The 13,449-nt window shown below is 39.5% G+C and overlaps 1 protein-coding gene across 4 annotated transcripts in view; it reads right to left on the bottom strand.

Moving 5' to 3' along the window:
• The window catches only part of BRINP3 (BMP/retinoic acid inducible neural specific 3), a 298,580-nt gene that overhangs the window by 91,468 nt on the left and 193,663 nt on the right, over positions 1-13,449 (bottom strand). For all 4 annotated transcript variants that reach the window (XM_038414794.2, XM_038414797.2, XM_038414795.2 and 1 more), the window contains 2 exons: positions 6,237-6,342; positions 2,285-2,521 (listed from right to left, as the gene is read on the bottom strand). In XM_038414794.2, coding sequence (XP_038270722.1) covers positions 2,285-2,521; positions 6,237-6,342 — 343 coding nt within the window. The remainder of the gene's footprint in view (positions 1-2,284; positions 2,522-6,236; positions 6,343-13,449) is intronic.

The raw sequence follows: 13,449 nt of genomic DNA on the forward strand, positions 1-13,449 counted from the left end.
TCCTTCTTCAGATCTTTGGATCTGGAGTTTCAGTCACAGATTGGTAATTGCCCAGACATGTTTCCATCATGGGCTTGTACCCTTGTAGGAATCAGATCTGTGGGGTTAATCAGAGAGTGCCAGTCTTTTAGAGCTAGATCCTGATAGCTTAGACTAGAAGGCTTCCTGAAACTGTAGGGTACTGGAGCTGATGCAGGCCTCTTATCCATTTTGTCAGGAGCCTCAGAAATCTCTGACCTGGAAGATATAACTGATGAGGCTTCCTGTAGTAGGAGGGACTGAATGCTATTTTGCCTCTTGTCTCTAGCTTGTTCTGTGATGTTTCTGCAGCTAGAAGAAGAAAGCTCTTCTCCAAAGCACTTCAGACAGAGTGTGAGAGTGTCCAATGCTGGGAAGACAACACGACATGGAGTGCATCTCTAGAACCCATACTTCTTGGTTTTTGGATCTGCTATCAATGGTAACTATAACTGTCTAACTACAAACACTTAATACTAAACTAACATGCTAGAGCTTTGAGGGGACGAGCAAAATGGGATGCACAAGAACACTAACAGACACTACTAGTAGAAGGCTCCACCATTCATTGGCACCAATCAGCACATGTCCCAAGAGTGGACACTCAAAGAAGTGCAGTCATCTATAGATAAAATGCAGCTCAAATGAGAATATTCTCAGACAGTGATGCATCAAGGTACTTGCTGTTATGAGATGGCTTCATCTGTCATTCTTGAATTGCTAAACAATATCACCTCCCATTCAAACAGGACACTATATGGATAGGCAAAACTACATCTTGTCAGTACCTACAATATAATTGTATTGATGTATAATGTTCTAAGTGAAGGTGTGATTTCAGAAATGTACAAATGTGTCAAAATGGAGGAATTTCAAAGAAGGATGCTTTATAAAAAAACAACAAATATATGAATATTTTAAATAATGGTTGATTCGTGGCATCCTCTCAGAACTCCATGGTCCACATCCTCAGTTCAGGTGCAGGACCAGTGCTAGGGCCTTGAGCTGAGATTTTCAAAGAAGCCTAAGGGAATCAGGCATCCAAATCCTATTGAAAGTCAGTGGGAGCTGGATGATTAATAGCTTTGAATTTCCCGGCCTCAAAAGAGAAATTAGGGTATTTTTCATTAAAACAAAACATAGTGCTTATAAATTCCCCCGTCTGCTCCCATTTATAAGCAAGCATTTTAGGGTTCAGTCTTTTTCTCCCAGTTTCCTGTTCTTGCATTTGCTTTTTTTCCCCTCTCGGTCCTGTCACCCTCAGACTATATCTTTCCTGTCTGGCATACATTTTATTTCATTCTACAATTTCCACATTTCTCTACTCCTCCCTCACATATCTTCACTTCTATTTTTCTGCCTGATATTTTTTCCCCGAGCTCTCCTTTCTTTTTCTGCCAGGTGGCTAGACAGCTGTTCCTGATAATACTGAGTGAATGAGTTGTGAAAACAGTTGCTCAGAAGCCAATTTTACCTGCAGTTTCCATTCTCTATGGGACTGGAAGTCCTGGGGATGAGAAAGAGGCAAATGGTGTGTGAAACAAACCCTGATGTTTTGAAGAAAGCCAGTGTTGCACAGAATGTGGTGGGGGAATGAGATGGAACTAATCCAGTTTAAACAGTCCTCATGGGATTGTAGAGAAGTATTTGGAGTACCAATTCTTACATGGATGATTCATCAAGTCCATGTTAATTTAGGGGCAAATCCAATCCCCAGTGCTCAACCCAAATATCTCAGCTGGGTACTGTGTATCTCAACAGCAGTGTGGGGGTAGGAAGTGTGGAAGGAATCTTCCACCTAAGGCTGCAGAGCAGAGGTGGGCTGTAGTGGCAGCTGCAGTTCTAGTGTATTTCTGCTGCAGAAAGAAAGACTTAGAATCTATGTAACAGAGAATTGGCCAATGCTGACCCTTCTCTCATCTGTCTCCTCCCCTTCCCATGTATTCATTCACACTGCCATAGAAAGGGCCCTCACGGATTTGGGCTTCATCATTTACAGGAGATAAGTATTCTCTGAGCAGCCGGCCCAAATCCAAAACCAATTCCACTGCCCTCACCACCTGTTGGAGGTTGGGGTAACATTTGTCCTATAGGGATCAAGGAGTTATAATAAGTAAGGCACAGATCCAGCAAAGCACTGAAGCATATGCTTACCTTTAAGCACATATATAGTCCCAGGGGCTTCAAAGGGACTGCTCACCCCTCATTGTTAAGGAAATTCTGTGATATTCAGTAACACAAATACAAATATTTAAAAAGATCACACCTGACTCTTCAAATTCGCTGTTGTAAGCATTCCAGGTTTCACTTATGCGAAGCAGGGTTTCTTCCATGGCTTGAATGTCCATGTACGGACAGTTGCACTCTGGAAATTTGGGGCCACACTGACACCAGCAATCATTATCTCTGCAGATAAACTCCCCCTCTGAATTGCAGGCAATATAACTCAAAGCTGCCTGCACAAAACGCTCCTGCAGATATTCAGGCAGGATGAGCTGAAGACCTTCAGAAAATAAAATAGGAATAATCTCATTGAAATGTGAGATAGGGTTGACCCAAACAGATTCAGAAATCTACATATTATAGTGACAAAGTAACATTTTAGGTATAGAAGGGAACTATGTGGCCTAATTAGGTCAATTTACCCATCTGTCTAGCATTCCCACTATATAGTATTTTTCCTCTCTCAAGGCTTAACCTCAGATGAATTCCTTATTTCCATCTGAGTTCAGAATATCAATCCTTGTAACCTGTGCTCTCCAGATAGAGGGCTTACTGGAGAACTTTCCTTCTGAGGAGACTGTCAGGAAAAAAAAAAAGTGGGGGGATGAATTATGTCAACCTCACCTTGTTAAGAATTGATGAATAAATAGCCAGAGTCAGAAGGGCTTTTCTGCAGCAAAAAAATGCTGTGAAATTATAATCTTGATATTAGCATTTAATGTAAACTTTGGAAAAATGGGTGTAGAGAAATCAATTACAAAGGACAGGGGGGAAAGGGAAACAATCAGGGAAAAAAGTGTGCAGTCACACGCTAGTTTTAGTATATTTTTGTTGTTTCCTCTTCACAACGTAATGTCTAACGTATTCTAACTATCTGTCCATGAAGCTGTGAAGACAAATGAGGAAGAACAGAAACTATGAGCTAACCCCCCGCCCCACTTTTTAATTCCTATGTGAATGCTTCATTCTTTTATCATTTTAATGTAGGTGTTTAGTGTCTTAATAGTATGCTGCAAAAATATATGTATGATGATTCATTGTCAACTGTATTTCTATGATGGAGCACAAAATAAAATTGAAGATTTGCTATCTGTTTTATTAAGTGCTGAGAACCCAGTTCTCACTGGGAGTGCCTCAAGGGGACACACTCAGCACCTTGCAGGACTGGGTCCATAGGCCCAGATCCATTTTTCCAGGATTCCTGTTGACTTCAAGAGATATTAGATCAGGACCAAAATGATTATCACTAAACTGGTTGGTATGTCTTGGAAGGGATTTTCAAAATGACTAAGTGAGTTAGGAGCACAAGTCCTGCTGAAGGTCAATGAGACTCGTAGGGTAGATTTTCAGAGGCACAAATCGGGGGTAAGTCCCAAACTCTCATTGAAAGTCAGTGGGAGTTGGGGCTAAGTGCCCTTGAAAAAATCTCCCTGAGCTCCTGTTTTGGTGCTTTTGAAAATCCCACCCCTTGTTCTGAAAAAGTGAAAGTACAATACACACTTTCACAGTTAAATACATCTTTTTTTAAATATATATAATTATCCAGAATTCTTGCAACCGGAAATTAAGATCTACTTTTATAATAACAGAGTAGCATTTGCATGATGCCAATGAGTAGCATGATTATATGGTAGCTACTGAATTCTAATTCAGTTATGGCTGTCAGTCATGCTAGCTACAGCATTAAACAGCAACAATAAAATACAGCCAGCTACCCTATTAATCTTTTGCCAAAGATTTGGGGCCAGACTGTGATACTTTTACTCCATGAGCGGTCTGACTGGAATCAATGGGAATACTTGTGGAGCAAATTGCTTTTCAGTGTGAATAAGAGTTTCATAATCCATAGATAACAGGTTATTTGTTATATATGCCTCTACTATACAGGAGCTTGTTCAAGTTCACAGGAAAATCTTCCTTGTTTTTAATACATTAGTAAATAATAATATTGTAAAATTTTGCAAGTAGAAAACCATACCACAATGGTTTGAGAACATTGATGCCATTGCTAAAACCAGCTGTCTTTTTACTTGTCCTCTACCTCATGTCAAATCATGTAAAACTTACTTAGGCATGATTGTAAACATATCGACATACTTCTGAAAAGCCTTGAAGTTGAAAAGTGAAAAGAAAATCTCAGTAGGCAATCCTTTGTTCAACATGATTAAATATAAAATAGTTTAAGCAGCAATAACATTACGCTTTTTAATGTAATCCAATAGCATGTGTCAAATCTGTCTTTCATTGACATAATAAACACTTTTCTACCTATTTTATTGACAAATGTGAGTGATCAAAGAACATTCCAAAATGGCAAATTATTTCTGCAGACCCAGTGGAAGAGGTAAGCCTCCATGTAAATATCATCATCTACCAAATTGTTTTATGCCTTAAAAAAAAAGATATCACGTGATGTTTAACCTATGTTATCCTTTATGTCCTCGTAAACTGCTAGTGAGACAGACATAGGAGAAAAAAGAATGTGGACATATTCAACAGGGAGATAGACTATCAGGATTATTTTATCTTGATAATTGAAACACACTTTTTATATTCGCAAAAAGAAAAGGAGTACTTGTGGCACCTTAGAGACTAACAAATTTATTTGAGCACAAGCTTTCGTGAGCTACAGCTCACTTCATCGGATGCTCACGAAAGCTTATGCTCAAATAAATTTGTTAGTCTCTAAGGTGCCACAAGTACTCCTTTTCTTTTTGCGAATACAGACTAACACGGCTGCTACTCTGAAACCTGTAACTTTTTATATTATGTTCTGCCAATTTATGGCCTGATACTGCAAACATTTAATACAAGTAGTAATTGAGCATTTCAGTGGAAATTAGGGGTGCTACTTGCATATGTAGACATTGCATTAGCAGCAAGTGTTTTCAGGGCTGGAGCTTTAATTTGCAAAATGAGCCAAATCTTGCTCCCTTTACACCAAGTAATCCCACTCACGTGTTTGGGCCTACTCTAAGTGCCCCTGCCCTTGAAAAAATCTCCCTGAGCTCCTATTTAGGTGCTTTTGAAAATCCTACTCCTTGTTCTGAAAAAGTGAAAGTGCAATACACACTTTCACATTTAAATACATCTTATTTGTTTTTTTAATACATGTAATTATCCAGAATTCTTGCAACTGGAAAGAAACTACAATTTGGTATGTTAGCTGCAATAATACTGAGCCTCTATACACAGTACCCCTTGTGTAACTGATAAAAGCAATGATTAATGGCTAAATTCTGCCACCTTTGCTGATGTGGGGTTTTAGGTATGAGTAGATTTTTCAAAGCATTTAAGCACCTAAAGATGCACATAAGCACCTAATGGGACTTTCAAAAGTGCTTATGCAGGATATATGCCTCAGTTTCCTGGATTTTAATGGGAGTTAGGCACATAATCTGGTTTGGGTACTTGGCCATAGTGTCTATGGTAAAAGATTTTTAAAAATATTTAAGCACCTGAAGAAGCAGATAGGTACCTAACTGCCACTGATTTTAATTGCAAGTAAGTGCCTAACAAGCTTATTTTCTTTTCAAAATCTCATTAGGCAACTAAATACTTACAAAAATCCAGGTGCCATCTGCATCTTTAGGCACATATTTAGGTACCTTTAAAACTCTGGCCTTTACCCTTCAAATAGTCCCATCAATTTCAATTGGGACTACTCAAAATGAGCCAGGATGCACTAAGGGGTCTACATTTCATTTCCTGTTCAGTATACACTTTGGAAGTTTTGGTGGGTAAAGAGTGCATTCATGATTGATTGTTAAATAAGGCTGTAAAATGTTAACAGACTTACATTATTTTCATTAGTACCGACATTGTTTCTAGTTCAAACACAACATGAGTTACTGACACTTCCTTCTCTTTGTCCAAAATGTGCTTATTGGACAAAAAATTAGGGAAATGACCTTTACGAAGGCAGCAAAAGTTAAAAGAGAGAAAATATTTTTTTATGGAACAGGAGGATATTTAACAAAATTGCACCTACGTACCTTGTAACTGAATCTTATTTTCAGGACTCTGAACCAGAACAGAACTGACAGAATCTAGGTTGTCATAGTTACTGCAGCCAAGAGGACCAGTCCGGGTTTCTGTTACCTAATGGAAAGGGAATAGAAAACCATTTGCTACATTATACAAAACAAGCTACGGCATTAAGAGTTTGTTTAAATGAAATTCCCATCCAAATCGACAGGTTGTATATTTTGTATGCTGACAATGCAACAGTCTCTCATTTTATCAGCTAAAGGTATTGCTACAAATATTTTACCACTACAGCATTAATTTTTGTCATTTCCATAGCAAGGGATTCCTTAAAAAAGGCTTTATCAGCCCAAGAACTTAAGGCATGTTACATTTCTTCATGGCTGAGTGTTAAAGTGAGTTCACTATAAGTTAGACGATAGCTTGCACCAAATTTAATTCTCACATCAGTGTGCAAAGCTGTAGCAAACTCTGCACTAGAGATGTGGGGCTTGATTTTGATCTCCCACATGCCTGTCTTACACAAGACTAATTCCACTGACTTCAGTGGATAGACTCCTGATTTATTTCAGTGTAATTTAGGAGAAAATACATTTTTTGAACTCTAGTGTTACCTTTTGTGAAGTATTCTTACAAAAGCTCCTGAACTTGCTGGATGTCTTTCAATTAGGAGATGATCTAAAATAAGGCCAGTCTCCTATAGAAATTCAAGCTGTTTGTAATCAAAGGCACTGGGAAGCCTAACTACTGAGTCAAATCACAGCTGAACTGATCAAAGCAAGATAATTCCAGAAGGGGCTGTGTGATGGGGTATGAGGCTGAGGCACTGTAAGGAAAGAGATGGGACTGGGGACATGAGGTTTTTTTAATTAATGGATGTGAAAAGAATCTCAGCCAAAGTGAGCAATTCTGCATACTTTATGCAGTAACATGAAGATATTTTCTAAGCTTTGTAAAACTATGTTAAGGGTTAGATTGTGACTTCAGGCGCAGCTCTGAGTAAAGGGTGGTATCTAAATTAGATGCCCAGTAGCCCTTTGAGGCAAGGAGTCATAATTGCCACAATTCTCCAGGGGCAGCACAATGACTCCTGCCCTTCCCTATGGGATAGACTGTAAACTGACAATCGAGCCTTGAATCCATAACTGAGGATAGGAATCTTGTGAGAAAACTGTTCTTGTAATGTCTCCAGTATGTCTGAGACTGTTCCCCTGAGTATTTCTACTTCCAATTCCATCTGACATCTTGAGGCACAAGAACTGTTAGCTTGTTCATTAAGTTGAACTCTTCTTCTAACTGAAAGTAAGATAGAATAAAAGTAATACAAACAACTGTTCTTCCAGTCTACCTCAGCTATGTTACTTTAGGATCTCTTGGAGAAGGAGCCTAACTTATGAGGTTGGGGAACTTGATTTTAAGAGCCACACTTAAAATAAGCAAATGCATTAGATAAATCAGTTACATATTGCCAGTTCAGGTGCAGTCTTTTAAGCAGGAGAAATATTGTACTTCAAAAAGCTCTTATAAAAATTAGGAATTAGGAGGTTCTCTTTGTCTTCCTATTGCTAATCTTAAACAATAACGTGTAGTCCCCTACATTTACTTGCCTCTTCACCCACACATTGTTCTGTAGTGGCCTGTGAATCACCACCACCTGCAAAGTAGATATGGCTGGGAGTCAGACCCCTCAGCTCTGAAAGGCATTGCACTTGATTATCCTTTGCCCTGCGCCTGTGCAAAGTGATTATGAAAACATTGCTATTCTGATTTGGTGCTGCATATGCCCATTTTGTACTCAGAGCAATGGAGACTCAGGCCCATTGGGTCTTGAGGCAGGCTCAATGTCTTCAGAAGCACTCAGGGAACGCATGCAGCATTGACCCTCTGTAGTTATGTCTGCACTGCAACTGGCAGTGTGCCTCCCTGCCTGGGAACATAGATACATGCAACTCTGCTCAAGCTAGCATGCTAAAAATAGCATGGGTGTTGTAGGCTAGCCACCAGCGTACAAGCCCACCTAATTCCTGGTTATGCTAGCTCAAGTAGAGCTAGCGTGTGTCTGTCTACCTTGGCTATGAGCCATGCTCCTATGGGCAATGTAGAAATACCCTGCTACACTCTGGACCATGATAGTGAGGCTAGGTCTGGACACCCCTCCCTTCTATACTCCCTTTAAACTATCTAGCACCAGAGGCTGTGCCTGACTTTCCCAGTCCTTCTTCTTGGTGGTCCTGAACCAGCACAAAGACGCCCATTGACTAACATGGCCATGGTTTGGGCCCAGGAAGCACAAGGTCTGGAACAGTGAACCATCCCTTGCTCCTTATGTTCTCTTTCCCCCTTGTGCACTCGCCTACAATCCAAGGCCCCTATTTCCTGCAAACCCTTTCTCATGTGAGCAATCCTTACCCACTTGAGGAGTTCTAATTCAGTGAATGGGAATCCTTGTATGAGAAAAGATGGGCAGGATAGGAACCTATGTAAAACAAGGCAAACTCACACCAGATGATAACCGGGGCAACTGCTCACGTAAGGGAGAGTGGAGACGGTGATTATTATATTATTTATTCTATTTTGTAAATATTATGGTAAATAATTTAAATACCCTTTTCCATAGACTGTTGGTTTTAAACCCGTTTGTCTTTAAGGCAAGGTGACCATATAATGTAACTTTAAAAGTAGGATTTATGTGACCAAATTTATAATGCTTATTCATTCTCATTTACTGCTTGGATATCCTGAGGTAACAGACTAAGGAAGGTTAGTAATTAGCATCATTACAGACTCTCATTTTGTGCATGCAGATTCATTTGTCATTCAGATGGATGATTAAAGGCAATTCAATATAGGTGGGCATTACCACTGACTTGATTATGGGAGCATCAGGAGTTGCATTGCTGAGGTCTGGGAGGGGAAGTGCAAAATAGTTATCCATAAATTACCTCCGACTTCAGTGCTTATAAACCAAACACAAAACTTAAAAAAAACCCCCACAACAAAAACCCCTATGTGTGTGTCCAAATAATTAGGGCTGATTGTGATTTGGGCTGCATGCTGGCAAAAAGGTACAAGGGGAGTACAGGTGAGCTGGCCCACAGGGAGTGTTTTAATGTGCTGCACGTATAGGCCAGCAGCAGTTACTAGTACTCTCTTTCCTCTCTGGAACAAGGATGAAACAGGGAAGTGACTTGGAGGTGTGTCTCCATGTCACAGTGCTTCCCAGGCTGTCTGAGTTGGTGCAGTGTATGCTCAGCCGCTTATTCAGGGATGTGCCTAAAGTCACAGAATCAGACCTTCAGTTGGTGTAGCTTCATTGACATCCATGGAGCTCCACCGCTGTACCCTAGCTGAGGATCTGGCCCACAATCTACTCTTTCACTCTAATTTATATTGATTATATTGATTATATATATATATATATGTCATTTTGACTTTTGAAAAAGTAGAGCTTTCCTCTGATGAAACCCCTTCACCCTGCAATTCTTACGTTCTGCTTGCAAAATATGCTACACATGTCATAGAAGGATTTGTATTGTGAAACAAAAATGTAAGTGGTGCATTGTTGTGCATAAGGAATAAAAGTCAATAATGAAGCTGCCTGAAATTCTATCTGTCTAGAGGTGCTTATTAACAGTGATCAAATTGAAGTAGTTACATAAATTCCTGCTACAAATATACATACCCTGCTGAACACATGGTGTATTCTGGGAAAGAATTGGAATAGTAAGGAAATGAAATTATAGTCATTTACAAAAGCCACTTCCACTGTTTGCTGGCGTATTTCTCCAAGTACAAGGGGTTCATTATTTTATACGTTATTTTAATGATAAAGATGACTACAAGCATAGCAAATGGTCAAACTGAATCCATTTGAGTTTCCCATTGCCACCTAAACCAGCACGAGTGTTGCTATTTACTTCTATGACTACAGCATGATGCCAGTGATTGTATCCAGATTGGGGGGAGGAGAGGAAAATGAATGTATTTAATTGTCTTTCAGATGTAGAACTGTGATTGTAAGCACTGGCAAGGCTATGCATGGAAACTGTTAAGTCTGAAGGTAAACAGTATAAGCCCTATAAACAGAAGAGGATAATGCATACACTGTAATGCAAAGAACACACTATAGTGGCAAGCCTAATTTATAAGTGGTGGAAGATGAAAGAAAAGCATCTTGGTTTTCCTCTTGTTCTGTAAACACTAGACCTATTGTCCACAAAGAACTTGAGCTCACATAGTAAAAATATTACAGAACAAAGTTGGTTAATAACCAAAAACCCCTAAGTACCAAGAACTAAAGGTGCATAAACCAATCTGATGTGAGGCAGGAAGGTTATTCTCAAGTGCCTTGTTTCCAAGGATTATCACAGCACAGGTTTCCCTGGTCAGCAGGCTTTTCAATTCCCAGAAATAAACTATAACATTTGGTATTAATGAGACAACTGCCGACTATTTTCAGTCAGTTAAGACTCAGAACCATGGTGATAATAAACTGATTATAAGTGAACTGAGAGCATACCTCCTAGCTCTGTAGCAGGACTGAATTCTGTGATATCAGTAGGTAGTATTTTCCTAGGAAACAGTGTTTTTTTTTGTCTGTGATACTTAAGCCTATAACAAGGCTTTCCTACCAAAAGGGAAAATATTTATGCAGAGATTACTGATTCTTTTAAAATTCATGCTGCTAATATTCCTAACTACTTGCCCATGGAAAGTCCATGACTCATCTTGTGTGAAGAGTCTTTAAAAATGTATTTGACTTCCAAGAAAGGTAACTAAGCCAGCCCTGAGGAGAATGAGACAGTACCATTTATCTATGAATAGGCAGCTAAGTGCACATTCATCTTGGTGTACGCCAATACTGTTTAGTGTGTTAAATGAGTGGTCCTAGTAACAAACTCAGCACATACAATTCTAGTTGTGGCAAAGGAGTGTTATGCTTTGATTAGAGCATAAAACTGGGAGTCAGTGCTCCTGGGTTTTATAACACTTAGTCTTTTAGTACCTCAGTTTACTTATTTTAAATACTTCTGTCTTATGGTGTTGTGATGCTTAATTAATGTTTAGACAGGGCCAGATTCTGCTAATGTCCCTCATACTTAGTAGTACTTTACTCCATACATCATTCAATGGGACTAATAACATAGTAAATTGCTACTCTGTGTGAGTGAGAGTGGAAGTGTGTGGTCCATAGTGATTTGAGTTCCTCTGATATAAGTGCAAAGCATTGTTTACTAAGGGGAAAATTCAGCCAGGGTGCAAAATGCCTCCCCATCCTTTAAGCTCTACATAGGGCTGCCCTGACAGTCTGCTGACAGAGTGACCATACATGGGTGCTGTGCACATCCAATATGCCACAGAAAGGGTTATGGCTGGATGTGGAAGGGTCTGGTGCAGCTCCATAGAGGTGCTGCAAATTCATGTTTGTATGGGGGCATCAGTAACCCGTACAACCATTGGAAAGGGGCTGCAGTGGCTACTTCAGCCAATATCAACTGATGAGAGGGAAGGGAGGTCTTCACACCAGTTCCACACTCTAGTCATGGTTTGAGAGGGTGGACCTCACCTTCCAACAACTCCACACTCCAGCCACATTGCAGAAAGTGCAGATGCAACTGCTGGCAAAGTCTATAACACCCTAAAAAGGAGAATCAAATGAATAGGAACCATATGTTAGGTTAAGCTCTCATCTCTTTCCATGCGCTACAATATTTAACAAGAAAACCTTGCCTTCAGGAGCTGCTTACTCAGTCTTCACAATATGAAAGTTAGTCCTCTGCTGCCCTATTTGTGTCAGAATGTATATTAAAAGAAACCTGAATCATACTAATGGCTGTATAATTCAAAATAAAGCAAACCTCATTAACCTGTCAAACACTGGCATTTGCCACACAATCAGCCATGTGGATGTATCAGGAGGCTGCATATATCAACCCACATCACCCAGAGAGTTAGAGGTCTTTTGTGCAATATTTTAAAACATTTTTGGAATGTATCTGTTATATGGCTTGTAAGTATACAACATCTTCAGTGCCTTTTCTAGCAGCAATGTGAATGATGTCATAGGAATTATTGTTTGAGGAGACCACTAGTTCAGCAGAGCCAGAATCATTCTCATGATGAAATCACAGACTCTACTGTTACAAGACATAACTGCCATTAACTTAAATAGAAGTAGGATGGGGCCTTTTAAAAAGCTATTTCTCTTTTTGACAACAGACTTTATTTGAATGCATCAATAGAGCTTCCCAAGAAGATTTGTTTGATGTTTCCCTCCTTTCTCAACTCACAAGTATATAAATTAAAAAAAATAGGCTGACAGTATATATTAGTAACTTAACAGCAAAAACTATTATAGGGATAGTTCCAAAACGAAGCATTAGAAATCCAAAAAATCCGGATTTAAGATTACTCTATAAGAGAACCAAATATTTTAAGGTATGGAAATAAATTCAAGCCACCTAACTCTGCCCTCTAGTGATGCTATGCAATAGCCGTACAATTATGATTAAAAACAGTTAATGTTTAAGGTTTCAGTTTAGCTTAAACCATTTTTAAAGACACAGTGACCTTTTGTTTTTAATGTTCACACTTCATGGTGTCACTACAGGCAATAAGGCTCCTGAATCTCCTGAAGGTTCAGCTACATTGATCCAGTCTATGGTTGAAGCAACCTACCTGAGACCGCAGAGACTAGAGTTGAAATTTTGGCCCCACTGAAGTCAATGGAAGTTCTGTCATTGGCCTTAGTGGAGTCAGGATTTCATCCTAGGCATGTGTGTGTGAAGAGCATTTCAAACCCATTCCGTCAGATGACCTTAGGAGCGTGTATGGGGTAGAACACTTTACCCTGTGTGTTTGCAGGAGCAGGGAGGTGCTCAGGACAGGAGTTGAGGCTGTCAGTTGAGCAGCAGCAACAGGGCACAGCTGACATGACAACAAGAGCAGAGCAGGGCCTGGAGACGGCACCATGATCTTAGCTTTCCTTTTTGGGAGGGGGCAGGAAAAGTGTCTTGTAAAAAAAAAAAATCATGAGCAGATCTAATAATTATGATTTAAACAGGAAGAAAAAGGGGTAAAGACAAACACACACAACCCCTCACTTCACATACATTATTTTAATTCTATTATTTTTCCTTAACTTTCTACAACAGAAGCAGTTTTAAAAAAGAAATTCCTATACAGGAATTCTTAGGCAATATACCTGATGTACGAAACATA

This window comes from Dermochelys coriacea, chromosome 8 (genome assembly GCF_009764565.3).
Source record: "Dermochelys coriacea isolate rDerCor1 chromosome 8, rDerCor1.pri.v4, whole genome shotgun sequence".
In the NCBI taxonomy this organism is placed as follows: Eukaryota; Metazoa; Chordata; order Testudines; family Dermochelyidae; genus Dermochelys; species Dermochelys coriacea.